General features: G+C 42.9%; 1 protein-coding gene across 1 annotated transcript in view; it reads right to left on the bottom strand.

Annotated features, from left to right (window-relative positions):
- Positions 1-19,080, bottom strand: part of FGF2 (fibroblast growth factor 2) — a 92,898-nt gene that overhangs the window by 65,187 nt on the left and 8,631 nt on the right. The window contains exon 2 of the mRNA XM_054030779.1: positions 4,856-5,286. Within this exon, the coding sequence (XP_053886754.1) occupies positions 4,856-5,286 (431 nt within the window). The remainder of the gene's footprint in view (positions 1-4,855; positions 5,287-19,080) is intronic.

Raw genomic sequence — 19,080 nt, 5'->3', positions numbered from 1 at the left:
TAAAGAAGTATGGGCTGGATGAATGGACTGTAAGGTGGATAGAAAGCTGGCTAGATCGTCGGGCTCAACGGGTAGTGATTAATGGCTCCATGTCTAGTTGGCAGCCGGTTTCAAGCGGAGTGCCCCAAGGGTCGGTCCTGGGGCTGGTTTTGTTTAATATCTTTATTAATGATCTGGAGGATGGTGTGGACTGCACTCTCAGCAAGTTTGCAGATGACACTAAACTAGGAGGCGTGGTAGATACACTAGAGGGTAGGGATCGGATACAGAGGGACCTAGACAAATTAGAGGATTGGGCAGAAAAAAACCTGATGAGGTTCAACAAGGACAAGTGCAGAGTCCTGCACTTAGGACGGAAGAATCCCATGCACTGCTACAGACTAGGGACCGAATGGCTAGGTAGCAGTTCTGCTGAAAAGGACCTAGGGGTCACAGTGGACGAGAAGCTGGATATGAGTCAACAGTGTGCTCTTGTTGCCAAGAAGGCTAACGGCATTTTGGGCTGTATAAGTAGGGGCATTGCCAGCAGATCGAGGAATGTGATCGTTCCCCTTTATTCGACATTGGTGAGGCCTCATCTGGAATACTGTGTCCAGTTTTGGGCCCCACACTACAAGAAGGATGTGGAAAAATTGGAAAGAGTCCAGCGGAGGGCAACAAAAATGATTAGGGGTCTGGAGCACATGACTTATGAGGAGAGGCTGAGAGAACTGGGATTGTTTAGTCTCCAGAAGAGAAGAATGAGGGGGGATTTGATAGCAGCCTTCAACTACCTGAAGGGGGGTTCCAAAGAGGATGGAGGTCAGCTGTTCTCAGTGGCGGCAGATGACAGAACAAGGAGCAATGGTCTCAAGTTGCAGTGGGGGAGGTCCAGGTTGGATATCAGGAAAAACTATTTCACTAGGAGGGTGGTGAAACACTGGAATGCGTTACCTAGGGAGGTGGTGGAGTCTCCTTCCTTGGAGGTTTTTAAGGCCCGGCTTGACAAAGCCCTGGCTGGGATGATTTAGCTGGGAATTGGTCCTGCTTTGAGCAGGGGGTTGGACTAGATGACCTCTTGAGGTCCCTTCCAACTCTGATATTCTATGATTCTATGATTCTATGAAATAAGACACTGTTTTACACTATTATATTTTGGACACAGATCTAACCAGATACAGGTCTTCAGTCTAAAATCAGAACTTCCTTTGAAAGCAGAAAGGAACCAGTGTTCATCCAATACAACTTTAGGCAATTAAATCTTGAAAAGAACAGTTACCAAAATAATCTCTACTAAATTTTCCTTGAATCAATGCCCTTGAACATTTAGGTCAATTTCTCTGCTGGAATAATTCCATCAATTTCCCCTGACTACATTTCTCATAGAAATGGATGTTTAAGAAAGGGAAAGTCAGGCATCATAAGGTAAAACTGCATCACTTAATTTAGATATACTTTTCTTTATAACATTTTCAGTCTTATGCCTCTTAGGAAGGTGTCCAAGACTTGTCTTTTATTTATTGCTTGTTGTTTCAGTATGACCTTCCAAGCATACCAAAAACAACCTTTTCTTAGGCCCCTCAAGTTATTGGCAGTAGCAGAAATGTGGGAGTGAGGAGGGGGAAGGGACAGACTTTAAAGGAAACATACCTGTAACCCCTCCCTGGATATGGTTTGGAATAGAAGAGTACCCTACTCACTGGTGCCACAGCCTACCATGGAGGAAGTTGGGGAGTAGAGGCAATCAGAGTACTGGAATTAGGAAGAAGGCAGTAGGGTGGAGTCAGGAGAAGGGGGAGGGAGAATGATTAACTAAAAAGGCAAGAGAGTGTGAGAGGGAGAGGAGGAGGAGGAGGGAAAGAAAAATAGAGATACAAAGAAGAATGGCAGCAGAGGAATAGGAGTGCAATCGGGTGAAACTGAAGATGCAGAGAGGTTGCAGAACCAGGAAAGAGAGAGTGCTTGCCTCACAGACCCATACTTCAGCCATGAATCCAAACTTTGTATTAGATTTCAAAGATACTCTCCCAGCTATCCATGAGGTGACAAGATGTGCATTATGAATAAATTAGACTTTTCCTATAAGAATGACCACATTTCCATTTGTTCCCAAACATACCCTGCTCCAGGCGTCCATGTACATTAATTTTTAAAAAGACAGAAAGCATGAACGTCATTAGGGTTACTATTATGATGTAAGCTTACATTTCCATATGAAAACTGAATTAGAAAAAGCAAATTCTTCTAGTATCCAGAGAATTTAAATGGGACTTTTCAGTCACATTTTAAAAAATAGTTAGGCAGCTAGGTCCATATTTAGACACCAAAACAAATGTCCCGATTTTCAGTACAGGGCATCCAGAGCGGTCAGTGACTGACATGTCTGGGAGGGAAGGGAGGGGGAACCACACAGGCCCTTTATCTATATATAAATTTAATACCTTACTTTAGGCATTCCATGTGCCAAGGTTTATGGTATTTATATCATTGAGTATAATTTCATATTTTACACTACTCCACACACATTTGTATTATATATTCCTTTTTTCAAGGGGCATCCTAGAAATCTACAAGAAAAAAGTGAATGTACAAGGCACATCACACAGTAACACAGCTATAGGCTGTCTCCAATCCACTCCAAATATGCCCAGGTCAGGTGTCAGGCTCCTGCAGTGTTTCTCCGGGAATTTAAAAGGAGGTATTGGCAAATATATTCCAGAATTTAGAAACCAAAATGGGAAGAAAATATTAAAGGGTTTCCAGGTGTACTGTGTGGTAGGTTAGCAGGCTAAACTCAAATATGAATACTTGAAGTGTAAGCCTTTGAGGTCTACAAATTCTCATTGGACACCAGTGTAAGAGTCATTGTCCCTCTCTCTGCCCTACTCTCCTTTTTCTCTTTGTAGCTCTTCTCTTTCTGTATCTGTCTCCCCATTTGCTTCTTGTCTTCCTCCTCCTCCTCTTCTGTCTCCCTTCTATGCCATTTGCATTTCATCAGGCCAGCAGCAGATGAAAAATAGGGCCAAAATCCTAGTTAATTTTATGCCACAACTACCTCTTTGTGAAAAGAGCCCGTTTGAGTAGGATCTTATTTTGTCTGCAGCTGGTGCCAAAGGTCTCATAGCAGTTCCTTGTCTAGTCAAGGTTCATAGCATGCATAGTACAATTCTAGTAGTATACTAATCAGGAAGCATGGTAGGGCTGTTACCCTATGATAGGAGACTGCATAGTAATTCCGCCATGCACAACTGATTTGAAGGAAATAATTCACCAGCAGCTCTTCAGTTGTGGGACAGGTTAATGAATTGCCACTGGATTGGCAAGTACTATACATAGACTATTCAATACTTTGACAAGTCTTGTGGCTTTTGTTCTCTAAATAAGCAAAAGGCTACTTTAGTAATAAGGATCCACCCACACAATTTCATGTTGGACAACAAGCCTCTTGCAGTGCAAGGTGTCTGATTGCCTATTCTCACTAACTGAGGATTAGACCATTCTGTGTACTGTGATTCCCTTGCAAAATAAAGGAAGTGAACTGGCATTCCCATCCCAGGACCCTATTCCTGCCCTGAGAGGGAGGGCACTGGGAGAGGTATTACCACTTCCACAAGAATACTGTCTGGGATATAGTTCAAGTTTTGTAGTATTCAAAGTATTTTATACTTGTTTTTATTGTCCTTTGATCCAAGCTGATTATACATGAAAATGAAAACTTCTACAAACATGTGCCATGCTCTTCTGGAGAATCTTGCCTACATGCTCGGGGTTCTGCTGATTGCCATATTTGGGGTCGGGAAGGAATTTTCCTCCAGGGTAGATTGGCAGAGGCCCTGGAGGTTTTTCGCCTTCCTCCACAGCATGGGGCGGGGGTCGCTAGCTGGAGGATTCTCTGCGACTTGAAGTCTTTAAATCACAGAATTTGGGGACTTCAACAACAGAGTCAAGGGAAAGGGGTTGGGTCAGCTTTTGTGGCCTGCATCATGCGGGAGGTCAGACTAGATGATCATAATGGTCCCTTCTGACCTTAAAGTCTATGAGTCTTTTCTTTCTTGTTTAAGATGCGAGCTTGCTTGCGTTAACAGAACCATAACTCTACATTGTCCATTAATAATAAAGCTGATTGATCAGTACAGATAAACCTTCAGGTGTTAAGTTTAAAGCTAATAACATGAAATACTTACAATAGGCAAGTGTCATTCTATCCATTTTAGAGATGGGGAAAGACAAGCAGAGAACTTGTATATGCAAGAACATCTTATTGTGCTTGAATAGGATTGGGATCACTCAAGTTAGACAAAATACCAACTATAGTTTTCAGTTGGTGTAGCCCAGGATGAGATGCTCTGTCAGCTAGCTATGGCTAAACCCCCACATTCGTGAATTAAGCTAGTCTACGGTGACTGCAAAGTCATGGTCATGACAGTGTCATTAACTCAAATGTTCCCAATCCTGTTCAAACACAGTAAGATTCTCTATTGTGAAGAAGCCCAGAGGTGAAGTGATTTATCCAAGGTCACACAGCAGGTCTGTGACCAAAGTAGGAGTGAACTCAGGTCTTCATATTCACACACACGATCCAGTTGATCGGAAGGTAACAGGAATAGATTTGAGACCTAGAGTGAAATCTTGCCCCCGCTGAAATAGGAGTTTGCCATTGTTTTCAATGAAGCCAGGCTTTTACCCTCAGTCAGCAAGGAGTTTGGGCTATGTAGGTTTGAAGAGGGGAGTGCAGGTGAGGGTATCACTAGAAGTGGGCAGGTGCCGTGAACGGTGTAGAGGTAGGAGGGCGCAGCCGGTAGCCCCTGGGAGTAGCTAGGGCGTGCCCCGGGACCGGGCAGAGGGTGCAGAGGGCGGGGAAGAGGCTGGTACTCACTGTGCGGGTCGCTCTTCTCCCGGACTCCGTCCACTCTGCCGTCCGGGTTGATCCTCAGGAAGAAGCCCCCGTTTTTGCAGTACAGCCGCTTGGGGTCCTTGAAGTGCCCCGGGGGGAAGGTGCCGCTGCCCCCGTCGTCGGGCAGCGCGGGCAGGGTGGTGATGCTGCCCGCAGCCATCCGCCCCGCTGCGTGGCCCCGGGCCGGGGAGCCCCTCTGGTGCCCAGCCCCCCGGCCGCGGCCGCCCACCAGCCCCTGCCGGCTTCTCGCCCTGCCGCGGCCGCCCAGCCTCACCTCCTGCCGGCTTCGCCCTCTGCCGCGGCCGCCCAGCCTAGCCCCTGCCCGCTGGGGCCCGGGCCCTCCTCTCCGACGGGGCAGCGCAGTGCCCGGCTCCCCGGCCCCTCGCCGCCTCCGCCCGGGAAGCGGGTGCCGGCTGCCAAGTTAGGCTGGTGGAGCTGCGCAACGCCCGGGCTCTGGGAGCCCGTCACCCTGCCCGGCCCCGAGCAGCCAGCGCACAGCGCAGCCTCCCGGCGATGCTGCTGGGGCTGCAGGGAGCCAGCGCCGCCCCGCGCCCCCGGCCGCCTCTCGGACTCTGCCCGCTCCGGCGCGGAGGGGCGCAGGCAGGGGGAAGCGCAGCTAGTAACGACTTGTTTGTTCGCAGCGGCCTCCCGCTGCTGCTCCTCCCCCTGCCCTTAGCGGGTGCCTATCTGGGCCGGTCCCCTGCGGGCCGGGGAGGCTGCTGCTGCTCCTGCTGGAGAAACTGGCCGAGCTGGAGAAGTGGTTCCCTCCCCATCCACCGTACCGTAACCCTGCCCGGCCCTGCCTCCCCTGGCCGTACATCCAACCTCCTGTCCTCCACTCCACCCTGCTCCCTCCTAGCCCGCAAGGGAGTGCGCACGGAAAGTACCCTTCCCAAATCGCTCTGCAGGCTGGACATCAACAGCATCAACGTGATTTCAAAAACATGTCGCTGGAAAGAGCAAGCCCGGGGGAGCAGGCGCTGCAGAAAGTGTGCGAGACCCAACTTGGTTTTCAAGGAATATTAGGCCAGGATAGATACTTTTAGTTACGCATTGAACTTTTTTTTAGTAACAATAGCAACCAACTATTATTTTGGCATTTTATCTTCTGAAGCGTGGTTTGTAGAACACAGGTTAAGAGAAGGGGTAGCACCATTATATAGAGTAGTGGTATTTTGTTATTAGCATTGAAAACACAATATAAAAGGTTGAGTACAAGCCTTAGAAAAGCTATAAATCGACATACAGAACCAAAGAGAAAATACAAGCTACTGCTACCCCTTGACTTATCTGATCAGATGTGAACAGAAACAACGAACCAAAAAGCCAGTATTTACTACCCCAATGCAATTGGACTCCGATTACTGTACACAATGCAGTCCCTTAAAAACAGCGCAGACACAAAGTCTTGATAGGGATGGAGCTGTATTGTGAACAGAGTATATAAAGTTACTTTACACTTTAAACTGAATGTGTTTTTACAAACACTTGTGACGTAAGTAAACACAATTATACCCAATTAAAAGATGAAAAAGGTGAGGCAAAGAGATTAAATGATTTGCCCAAAGTCACATAGGAAGGCTGTGGCAAAGCCACTCCTCATGATTTAGCCAGAAAAATATCCTTGGTTCCTATTGATTACAGAAGGTAATGCAGTACTTTTTAATTGAACACGCAAGCATTTTAATATATTACAGAAAGCTTTAGGGCTCTGAATGAGTGGAGAAGAATACACTCACTACTGCATAGCCCATTTTACCCTCCTGCCTAGGGTATGAAAAATATATAAATCAGACAAAAACCAAAAGCTTCTGAATGTTTAGTAACGGTCATACACATCATGGTGCTGAGAGGTATTAGTATGGAATACTATCCAAGAAGAGTTAGATCATGTTCAGTTAATTTGTATGAATTTTTAAAAATTAAATTGGAACATCATTCAATTGCACATAAGCTTGCACTGTAGATCATTTCAGTAAAAAACAACAACTCAGGGGAAAAAAGTGTTACAATATGTAATTTAAGGGCTGTATCATTCCATCAGTTAAGCAGAACACCATCTTAAGAACTGATAGAATATAGGGACCATATTGTTCCAACAAATGTATTTCAGTAATTAGATTTAACACATGATGAATTTTTATTTTTTTTTCATTTTTGTGTATTTATATATTTAATAGAATTGCTCTAAATTATTTCTACTCCTGCTCATCACTATAAAGCCAAACATTTTCAGGTTCTGTGATGAGGCAAAAGTTCAGTGTTGTGAACTTTAGAAGAGTACAGATACTTTGGTTCCAGTTGGAGGAAGTCTTGATAGGATGGTGAAATTGGGGTGTTGTGTAGCACAGCAGTTCTCAAAAACCTTTTGCAACTCAAGGACCCCCATTTTGATTTAAAAATTTGTGCAGACCCCCAAAAGTCCTGCTCAACCCCAGGCCCTGCCCCCACCCCACTTCTTCCTGCCCCCACTCTACCCCTGCCCCTCCTCTTTCCCACCTCTTTCCACTCCCTCCCCTGAGCACACCCTATCCCTGCTCCTACCCAACCCTCCCGGTGCCTCCTGCACACCGCTCAACAGCTATTCCGGGGCATGCAGGAGGCACTGGGAGAGAGGGGGAGGAGTTGATTAGCAGGGCTGGCAGCCCCAGATATGACTCATGGGCCCCCTAGAGCATCCTCATGGACCCCAGTTTGAGAAACCCACTGTAGCATCTGTGGGGATTCTTGGTGTTGTGATTTTTTCCAGAAGTGTGCAGCAAAACCTGCAGACAGTTCCACTGTTTGATGATCAATATCCCACCCCACAACACACCTTCAAGATCCCTGGGTCCTACACGTGCCTATCACAACATGTGGTGTACCTCAGCCAGTGCATCAGATGCCACAGAAACAACTATTTGGGTGAAACCAGATAATTGCAACACTCAAATGAACTTGCAGAAAAATGATAGAAGGCAAAAACACCACATCACTCCTGGGCAAACACTTCCCACAAAGCAATCATTCTATATCAGACCTCAAGTCCTTGTCCTCAAAGGCAACCTTCACAACACCACCTCAAAAGACAAACTTGGGAACTTAAATTCCTAACTCTGCTAGACACTAAAAACCATGGACTAAACAGAAACACTAGTTTGTTTCTCATTACAACTTTAACACAACCTACTGCCCGCCAACCCTTAATGGCCCATTTCATTTTAAATGGTCTACAAAATGCGAGAGAGACCTTTATGCTTCATCTGTTCCAAGCTGTATTTAGTTCAGACACTCTGGTTACCTTCCCCAGATCTGAAGAGCTCTGTGAAGTTCGAAAGCTGGTCTCTTTCACCAACAGAAATGGTCCAGTAAGAGAGAGTGCTTCATCTACCTTGTCTCTTTCAAACATGGTAACATTCCATAATGAAGACAAGCACCAACATTTCCATCTTTTGGATATGAACTCCTGTTTAAGGAATTTTTTCTTGCCCTCAAACTCCCACATCCAGGTGTGTTAAAAACACACACACACACACCACACATTTCATTTTACCAAAGTTGTTTTAATCCAAATCACTAGCAACTTTTCCTGGTGATCTGTCTTCATTCGCACGGATGTATCTCTGCTAGTTTCAATATCCTTCCCTTTCTCATCCTACCGTAACGTTGACCACCCCACCTGTGTTTCCTGGCAGTTTCACATTCTCTCTCCCATCCTCATCCAAGTTACTAATAGTTGTGTTGATGGTGTACAGTGAAAAGAGAAGGCTGTTGACTAGGTGCTTTCATTTGTTCCATAGCGCACAACTACCACCTCTATGCAGATTTCCTACAATTCTCTCCAGCTCTAATTTTTCATTCTCCATGCAGCCATGTCATTCTGATTTCTTCTTGGAGGGCTCTGTAGGGTTTTATATTACCACACACCACCATGCTAACAAACCCAACCATAGAGCAACAGCAAAGTCCTCTGTGGTCTTCATGGAGCCTCCATGTCTCTTCCTTTTTTGGGGTTAAAATTCTAGTGCATTTTGTTGGTTAGGTTTAAAAAAAAATTGGGTAGGTGAGGGTTTCAAGGTTGCGAGTGTCATTCTTGTTATAACTCAAAGGCTTTTTCAAAAGATGAAGGTTTATAGCATTTCCTAAAGATAGGAAAGTAAATCCAGAATCTAATCACTGAAAGTTTGTTCCACTGCTCATCTCCTACACCAGGGGTCAGCAACCTTTCAGAAGTGGTGTGCCGAGTCTTCATTTATTCACTCTAATTTAAGGTTTTACGTGCCAGTAATACATTAACGTTTTTAGAAGGTCTCTTTTTATAAGTCTACAATATATAACTAAACTATTGTTGTATGTAAAGTAAATTAGGTTTTTAAAATGTTTAAGGCAGGGCTTTGGAGCAGAGCCTGGAGCTGGAGCGCGGAGCAGCTCCAGAGCAGTGGAGCTGCAGGTTTTTGCCTGGAGCTGGAGCGGAGCCAGAGCACAGCTCCAAAGCCCTGGTTTAAGAAGCTTTGTTTAAAATTAAATTAAAATGCAGAGAGCCCCAGACTGGTGGGGAGGACCCGGGCAGTGTGAGTTCCACTGAAAATCAGCTTGTGTGCCGCCTTTGGCACATGTGCCATAGGTTGCCCACCCCTGTCCTACACCAAAAATGCTCAGTTCCCAGCTCTTACCCACTCTTCCTGGGCTTTATGACATGCAGTGTTTGGTGGTTTGTAGATAACAATTTGGTCTCTAACGCAGCTGTCCCAGTGCAAAATTAGGACTAAGTTTTTTTTATGTTCAAAGCAGCCTGGACTAGTGGTTCTCAGCCAGGGGTGTGCATACATCAACTCATCTAGACATTTGCCTAATTTTACAACAGGTTACATAAAAAGCACTAGCGAAGTCAGTACAACCTAAAATTTCATACAATGACTTGTTTATACTACACACAAATGCGAATACAATATTTACATTCCAATTGATTTATTTTATAATTATATGGTGAAAAGAAGAAACTAAGCAATTTTTCAGTAATAGTGTGCTGACACTTTTGTATTTTTAGGTCTGATTTTGTAAGCAAGTAGTTTAAGTGAGGTGAAACTTGGGGTATGCAAGACAAAAATCAGACTCCTGAAAGGGGTACAGTAGTCTGGAAAGGTTGAGAGCCACTGGCCTAGATCATGGAGGAAGTGGGCAGCTGCATTCTGTACTAGCTGTTCCCTGTGGGACTCCACAGATTATCACCTTCAGCGAGGAGGAACATTCACCTACCGCCACTCTAAGTTTGGCTGGAGAGGAACAACTGGAGCCACTGAAGTGCTGAGCCATCTACTTCTACTAGGTCATGTGGGCAGGTTGGCAGTGCCTGTGGTCTACAGTGGGGTGGGGGGGGAAAGGGAAGGTAGAGGGGTCCCACAGCATGAGTGTGGAGACCATATCTTTGTCCATGGCAATATGGAAATGGTCAGTGTCACTAGGGCTGTATGACTGTCTGTGCTGTCCTGATTGTGATACATCTAGGATATTGCCTGATGTCATGTTGGGTCTTGGTGGTTATGTAACCATCTCAATTATTTTGCTCAGGAATATTGGAGAAATCAGTTGAGTGATGACTGAGCAATGGGCAGACTATTGCCTTGTTAAAGGAGTTTGGCAAGGGTGCTTCTCTGAAGAAGGCACTAAATCTCCATTAGTTGTAGGCACAGCATAGTTTTTATTCTTTACTGGCTGTCACTAGCCATCGAGCTATTTCAGAGGTTGTGGCTCTAACGTTTTCAGGGCTTCTTGAGCCTAGACCAATATGATGGGGCCAAATTCAATCAGTGGTGGCTGGGGAAATAATGATCTGGTCAGGAAATAGACTTCTTTCCCAGGTAATTCCACATAATGCAACTTGCTGAGAATAATTGCATATAACAGGTCTTCATGGCATTTTATAGGTTGAATTTGATTTCTGGGTTGTACAGACAAAACTCAATGTACTATGGCTAAAACTGAAGTGCTTACTTCATTAATCATCTGACTTCGCCCATTCTCTATTACTGCTAGATAATGCCACCATCTCTCCTTTTACTGAATTTCACAATATCGTATGTGAGGCAGGATAACCTCAGACGCTAAAAATCTGCCACTTCTTCCTTCGCAACATCCCTAAAGTTTCCTCCCCTTCTTGACATTAACATTGCAAAGATACCTACTGACTTAGTTATCTCCTACATCAGCCACTGCAGCCTCCTCTCCATTTCAGTCCATCCCAAAATGCCAGTGCCAAAAATCTTTTGCTGCTCCGATCACATTGCTCCACTTCCTCAGCTCAGCTCTTGCATACACCCATTACAGCTACATCCCCTCCACCCAAGAACCACTTCACTGCTTCCAGACGCCTTCATATCTTTGTGCCTAGAACAGGGGTCAGCAACCTTTCAGAAGTGGTGTGCCAAGTCTTAATTTATTCACTCTAATTTAAGGTTTCACACCGTGCCAGTAATACATTTTAACGTTTTTAGAAGGTCTCTTTCTATAAGTCTATAATAGAAAACTTAACTATGGTTGTATGTAAAGTAAATAAGGTTTTTAAAATGTTTAAGAAGCTTCAATTAAATTAAAATGCAAAGTCCCCCAGACCGGTGGCCAGGACTCAGGCAGCGAGAGTGTGAATGCCACTGAAAATTGGCACGCGTGGCATAGGTTGCCTACCCCTGGCCTAGAACATGCTCTGTGCCAGAGCCCACAAAACTCTTTCATTCCTACTGCAAAAATATATTAAAAAAAAAAAAAAAACCTACCGATTCTGTTACCAATTCCATTTATTATGACAACCTGCCACTTGGTTTGTATCCTATATTGTTTTGTAACCAGACAGGGCTCTTAGTTTACCCCTCAGAGAGGAGAATCTGTTCCTTTATGGCACAGCTCTCAAAATTGTAGGTCATAATATACAACAATGGCACTTTATATATACAGATAATACAATGTATCTTAGAGATTGTGTGACTTAGGCTTGTGAATAACTTGCTTTTTATGTCTAAATGAAGTAGATAGTCCCAAGTTGTCACTGTTCAGTATATATCACTTTAATTTCTATGGAACTTCTCTATTATATCCAAAACATATTTGTATCATGAGGAAATAAAAGCCAATATTACTGTGGCTGTAGTCTTAAAAAACCCCAAAGGTTTTGTATAAAGTGATTTCTGAAATATATTTCACGAAGATTAACTAACAAATTTCATGAACAGTGTTCCTTCAATGTTTTGGACTTTATTTTGGACTGAGTTCTGGATTTTGACTAATTTTCCAGTCTTTTCAGTAGATAATGATTACAATCCTAACATTATAGGATTCTCCCCCCCAACCCCCTTTCAGGGGAACTGATTTTAAGGGACTTAATACAAATATACTCTCATCCTCCAGATGTGTTAGTTCTTCCACTATCAAGAGTTTACTCATTTCTTCCTCCCCCCTCCCCAAATGTAATCCCTCAAGTACACAAGAGTTTAGCTACGTGGTTCCTATACTATATATAGTTCATGGAAATTTTCCAGCTAAATCCCTGTTTAATCCAGCACAATATAGCCAGAGTTTGCTGAGCCTCACAAGTCCCAGGAGGCTGCAGATTTGTAGCATGCTAAGCTACTCAGGGGAAACCTTGGCCTACCACAAAGCATTTTTTTTTTTAAATATATAAAACCCCCTCAAAAGTAAGTTGCAGATGTGCCTGAAGGGAAGTACACTTCATCCAAATAAGCACCTCAGCTTTTATGCTCTTGCTACTAACTAGACCAGTGGGTAGTCCAGACTGTTAAACAGAAAAAGAAACAAAATTCTTGGAAGTAAGTGTTCGGAGGAACTCTGCCCCCAAATCAGTCTATTGCAGGAGTCCTGCTTCACAGGGTTGTTTAGGAGGGTGTCATTTCTGGGTCTCACAACCTGTTTCCCAGATTCCTATCCAAAACAGAATTGTTAGCAAAAGAAAAAAAACTTTGCGCTGTGGCTCCTTTGAAAGTCTGTCTTTGTTAACTCGTGTGCAGCCAGATAGGGGGGAAAAGCCCTCTGTCAATTTGCTTCAAGGACTCAAGTCTCCAACAGGATTCTCAAAAGCTTGTCATAGATGGCAATTGCTTTGGACAAAGACAGACTCTGGGCCAAATTTTCTGCTGATGTAATTTACTTCAGTGGAGTTATGCTAGTGGCCAATTTGGCCCTTTGCTTCTAGGAAGGGAGCAGCTGCCAAATATCTAATCACAGCCATCAGGAAGAGAATGTCTCCATACCTAGGGAGGTGGTGGAATCTCCTTCCTTAGAGGTTTTTAAGATCAGGCTTGACAAAGCCCTAGCTAGAATGATTTAGTTGGGAATTGGTCCTGCTTTGAGCAGGTGATTGGACTAGACGACGTCCTAAGGTCCCTTCCAACCCTGATATTCTATGATTCTTTGTAACAGAGGTTCAAGGAAACAGGAAGGGTATACAAAATATATATCTATATATCAAGGGTCCAGAAAAAGGTTCTCCACAACTTTGTTTTTTAAAAAGTTATTTTTTGGAATTTCCTCATCTTTAAAAAACCCCTGCACTGAGTACCTCTCACAGAAGTATATATCACAAAATAAGCCAGAAAAGGGCTCCCTACAAAAATATATCCACCTTAACCCTCCCGTTCTCAACAGCCTTAAAGAAGAGAAAAAAGTATAATTGGGTAAAGCAACAATCCAAGATAGTGTTTGGACAGTTTGGGCAAAAGCCATTTTTCAGCACCATGATATGAACACATTTCATTAGCAATTTTAGAAAAGGGTTACACACTTTTCTAAGATTATATACAATTCTCTCAGACCAAGAGTATGGGTTTACAGAATTGGGTCTTAACAGAGAAACTTATCCTTCAGATCTGTTCTTCCACTATCATGAGTTTACTTTTTTTTTTTTTTTTTTTTTTGGGTGGGGGGGGGGGAGGAGAGACAAAGAAATGAGTAATCTGTCAAGTACACAAGAGTTTAGCTACGTGGTTCCTATAGTATATATAGTTCATGAAAATTTTCCAGCTAAATCCCTGTTTAATATGCTGAAGAGTTATGCTTAAAAAAAAAAAAAAAAAAAAAACAAACACACACCCTACCATAGTATTTAAGTGTGAATATTAGAAGGCGGATTTCAATTTTGGTGATTTATGCTCATGCAGATATTTTTCACAACAGATATTTACAATTTTCATTTTTTAAACAATATTAACGAGTATTAAAAAATTGGATTTGCTTCCACCCTGCATGATTAAAAAAAAAAAAAGTCTTTTTGAAAGTTTGCCTTTTCTGTTGATAGGTTTCTCTTTATGATGCAATCAAAAGTAATGTTTATTCTATCACAGATCTGAAGTCTAACTATAAATCTGTATTTAAAGTTTCACTAATCAGAGGAAACACTAATTTGTGTAGAATATTTGTGGAAAACATAGTAGGTCTGCCCAGAGCAAAGTTTTCTGAATTCATTCATCATCCTAATGCGGCCACATGTTTTTGTTTGGTTTGTCTTCATGAATGGTTGATACTGGAGACATAACAGTCCACTGTGACTGAAAATGGAGAATTTACAACCTGATGAAGCCAAAGATGGAAAAGTGTCAAGTTTGACTAAGAGGCTGAAGCTGGAAGAAAATGGCAAAACAGCAGAGAAGCAGTGCCAGTTGTTGTGGCTATGAGGATTAGCAGTGGGCTTGGCTTCTATGAGCTGGAAGTGTCCAAGGCAACAGGATGAGGTGGTTAAAGTGAGAGGCATGGCAAACTACTATATATATATACACATCTCCAGATAAATCTGTGTTAAAGTGGAGTTACAGTTGAGTACTTATTAATAGTTCAGGGTAAAACATATTACAGGGATGTAGTAATTATTCCCAAACTCAGGGAATTCAGAGAGTTTAATATTAAACTTAAAGAAAGCCAAACAGTTAAGGTGCCCTAGCAACCCTAAATCTTCCCTGTAGCAAACACCAGGCAGTGACCATATGATAATTCAGGCATTTTAGCGTTTCTAGTTCCAGATTAAGTTAAACTAGATTTTACATGCAGTGTTGTTGCAGCTGTGTCATCCCACGATTAGCAAGCCAAGGTGGGGAGGTACTGTAAAATTTTGAGCTACACTGAGCTCTGTGTAGCTCAAAAGCTTCTCACCCCAACAGAAGTTGGTCCAATACAAGCTATTACTTCACCCTCCTTATCTAGATTTTTTATTTAGTCTCATGATATTTCTACTAGACAGAGTGACTGCTTCTACATAGCTGTGCTTGGGCTCATGGAAGAGAGTACAGGGAGCCTCTTCTCCACCCCTCTCCCCAGGGGCGGCTCCAGGCACCAGCACAGCAAGCGCATGCCTGGGGCGACAAGCCATGGGGGTCGGCCTGCCGGTTGCAGTTTCGGTGGCAGGGGGTACGCCAAAGCTGCAGGACTGGCAGATCACCCACAGAAACGCCACCGAATCAGTGTGACCGTGGACTGCCCGCAGGCATGCCGCCGAAGGCTACCTGACTGCCGTGCTTGGGGCGGCAAAAAAACAGAGCTGCCCCTGCCCCTCCCCCGAGATCAAAGGGGATGCAATTGCTTGCTGGTTTTGAGACCATTTCTGGGAACTAGTACTTGTGAAGCAGGTGCATAATACATCTGAGATGCTTTTTGTGTTAAAAATGGTAAGACGCTAGGACAAGAGATGTATACAAGTAGAAGATGGATCTGGTATATTGACTGCTCAAAGGACTTTCACTATACTATGCTCACTAGAAAGTATCCTGAGAAATCCAGGTGTCAGAACGTTAACCTACCTAGATAATAGTCAGAAAGCAATACAACTTGAGTTGGACTTTTTCCTCCCCTCTCAAATGTAGTTCTTATCTGCCTGTAAAGCCTGAGAGACACAGAACTCCATAAGGTCTAGTTCTGAAAGGTGCTCAAATATCTTCCCCCTCATTGGTGTATCCAAGAATAAAAAGGTCAAATATTTCTCTTTTTGGGAATCAAGAAAAAGCAAAATTTATACCAGATTCACAAGTAGCAGAAATATCTTCCCTGCCATGCAGCTTTCATCATTTAGTTTCACACACACACACACACACACACACACACACACACACACACAGGAACAGACAGGTAAATCTTAGAGGTGATGCTCTGAATTAGTTATAAGACTCTGATTGGATTAGTAGAAGTGAACTAACTTTACAATATTTGCTGAGTCAAAGTCTTGTCCTGTACTATTTCTGAAGAGCACAGCAGGCATTAGCCAGAAAACACTGACAATAAAAGCACTCCTCTTTGTAAGAGTCTGCACCAGTAGAAAATATTGCAGAAGGATTCCACAAGTTGTTTCAGTGGATCCACAGTTCTGGGCCCCACTGAAGGCATCCTCATGCCACATGAGGAATATTGTGCTAAGACATTACAAACCAAGTGTCATACAGTGAGGTAAACAGAATTCTGATAGCATATATTCGTTAACTTTCCAGGGACATGAGAGCTAAGGGGCATCTGTTCTACCCCAACTCAACAAATAAGGCAGTCAGACAAATGTTGACTGCCTCCAACAAAATACTGTACTTCCTTTAAAAAAAAAATTCTCCCACCACAGCAATACCAAAGTACAAGTACCTCCATCACCGCTGCACAATGCCAAACAATGCTTTTAATTGGATAGTGTGTGTTAAATCTATTGCAAATATAGCTGACTGCCTCAAGACACTTGGGTAATTGCAATAAGAGGGAGGACAGCCAAATAACTTTGTTAAATGTGCACATAAAATCAGTGTCTTGTGTTGCATTAGTTTTTAATTTTAGAGTAGGACCACTCCAAACCATTTTGAGAGAGCATCTAGAGTTGGTGGAGTATAATTCCCATTACGCCTCCACACCAGGTTTGTCTGTCCATGTGACAATTAATACAGAAGAAGTTACTTCTAGCTATAAAACAATTCCTATGTGCTTGTATTTTTAAGCATCATGCACAGATACCATCTACAATACTCAAATTTATAAATACTGTAAAATGCAATTGTTCAAGCCAGGTGGCTATGGCCAAGTCTTGTTGTTTCCTTGGAGAGGAGCTTAGAATGTTTTTTCTATGAAGTTTATGAAACAGTCAACTTCTGTCCACAGGCCAAACAGAGTCTGTAGACAGCCAAAGTGTGATTTTCCCTAACACTGTCCAGTCAATGATCTCATACCTGACCTGGAATAGTCACCCTACTAGAGTGCAAGAAGTTTAATCTTCATGATTGCTTGGACCTGGTCCTTGTTCTCCTAAGTGGAGGTTATGTGCTATTATATGAGAACTACCATTAAGTTCATGTTTTAAGATAAAATTAAAGAGTGAAGAACTAATTACTACAGCTGTCAAGACAGCTTGTGTAGGAAGATTTCTGTCAAATACTGCACTCTTAAACAGGTCCTGGATTAGCTATATACTGAGAACATGACCTTTCATTAAAGGTCTCTGAAAAATTAAGGTAGCTAATCTGTACATTGTTATTTTCATGCCAATCCATTGCTATAGATAAAGATTTACTCATCTCCAAATGTATTTTGCAGCAGGGAACCTTGGCTTCTCTTTCTCATACCAATTTGGTAACCCTGTAAAAGTTCCCATCACTAAGAGCTGTAACAGTAGACAGAGTCTAATTAGGGACGGAGAAACTGACCAAATGAGACCTTAGAACTCACATTTTCTTTCACTAGTGAATCTATAGTTAACTAAATAATCACCAATGATAAAAGTAAAGTCAACACTGAGACCAATCTCAGCTACAGAGACCTGCATTGCCACTTTAGAAATTTATTATGCCATGCTTTTTGAAAGAGAGGCTGCATTAAATTTTGGGTCACTCCCCTGGTCTACAATGCCCCAGCAATATTGGTTATACACACACAAAAATGACATTAAGAGCACATTAAGGCCACAAAATCAGGCATTCAAAAGTTAGAAAGTGCCAGCATTACTGTTGCCTGGATTTAAGCTTAATTTGGCCCCCTTGTGCATATGCATTATGATCAGTCTAATTACATGATCATACTATTTTTCCCCATAGGACCCCTGTCTCATTGTGTGCACAGGATGGATGGTGCTTATTTAAAGGGTAGCTATTCAATATTGTGTTTTCTCCTCACTGTTCAGTATGGGGTTCCCTGCTTTATTTACTGCACACTATTCAAACCCTGCTCTAAGGACAGAATTTTAGTTTCCGCACAGGCTTTACTATGGTGCTCATCACTGTAGTATTAGAATGCTTCACCAATAGTAATGAATTTTCACAACTCCCCTGCAAGATGAAGTGGTATTTCCATTTTACAGATGGGGAACTGAGGCACAGAAAACTTAAGGTCAAAAGTATCCACTAATTTTGGATGCCCAATTTGGAACACCTAGTACCTGATTTTCAGAGTACATAATATTATGTAGTACCTTATATGCTCAAAGCACAGCCTCTATTGACTTCAGCACAGAAGTGCTGAGCACTCATGGCTGCAAGTCAGACTGTAGGGTCTCAAGTTAGGAAAACACAATTAAATAAAAACTTCTCATAAGTAGTTGCTAAGTGACTTGCCCACCATCACAAAGGAACTCTACGGCAGAGGCAGAGCTAGGATCCCTTTCTTCAAGGCAGCATTCAACTGCTTTAAGCATCAGACCATCCTTTCTCTTCCTGCAATCCCCTGCATCATTCACTATATACCTTTCAACTTCTGTGAAGCAAAGGTCCTACAGATAGTGTCCTTTATTATTCTTCAGTGATGGTCCATTCTGTGCACTGACTGAAAACTGGGTGGAAGGGGGAGTGGGGGAAGAGAGATGAGAAGAGAAGAGAATCAATGTATATGCACAAAAGGAGGCCAAATTAAGGTGGCACAGGAAACCTTCATTCTGGCTTTTCCTAGTTTTTGAGTGTTTCCCTTCATAACTGTATCGCTCTTAACCTAATTTTTGTATGCAATGTCTTTGGTTTTAATAAAAGCAAACTGAAGAAGCCAGGAATTCCATCATGTCATACTGACACTCACAAAGGTCATTTGCAGGGGTGGATCTTTTAGATCCACTGCACAGACTTCTGCCATGTGAGCCAATGAAGTAAATGATACCAGGTTGTTATCGTCTGTGCGCTCTTGCACGACAGGGAGAGGAGACATTTGCCCATGGGTTTCACAGCTATTTCTTGACAGCAAAGGAATGGTGAGACTCAGATCTTGGAAATTCCAGGCTCTGGAGAGGA

The sequence above is a fragment of the Malaclemys terrapin genome, chromosome 5, assembly GCF_027887155.1.
Source record: "Malaclemys terrapin pileata isolate rMalTer1 chromosome 5, rMalTer1.hap1, whole genome shotgun sequence".
NCBI classification, from domain to species: Eukaryota; Metazoa; Chordata; order Testudines; family Emydidae; genus Malaclemys; species Malaclemys terrapin.
The sequence above is the reverse complement of the archived record's forward strand: the minus strand, read 5'-3'. Positions and strand labels throughout refer to the sequence as shown.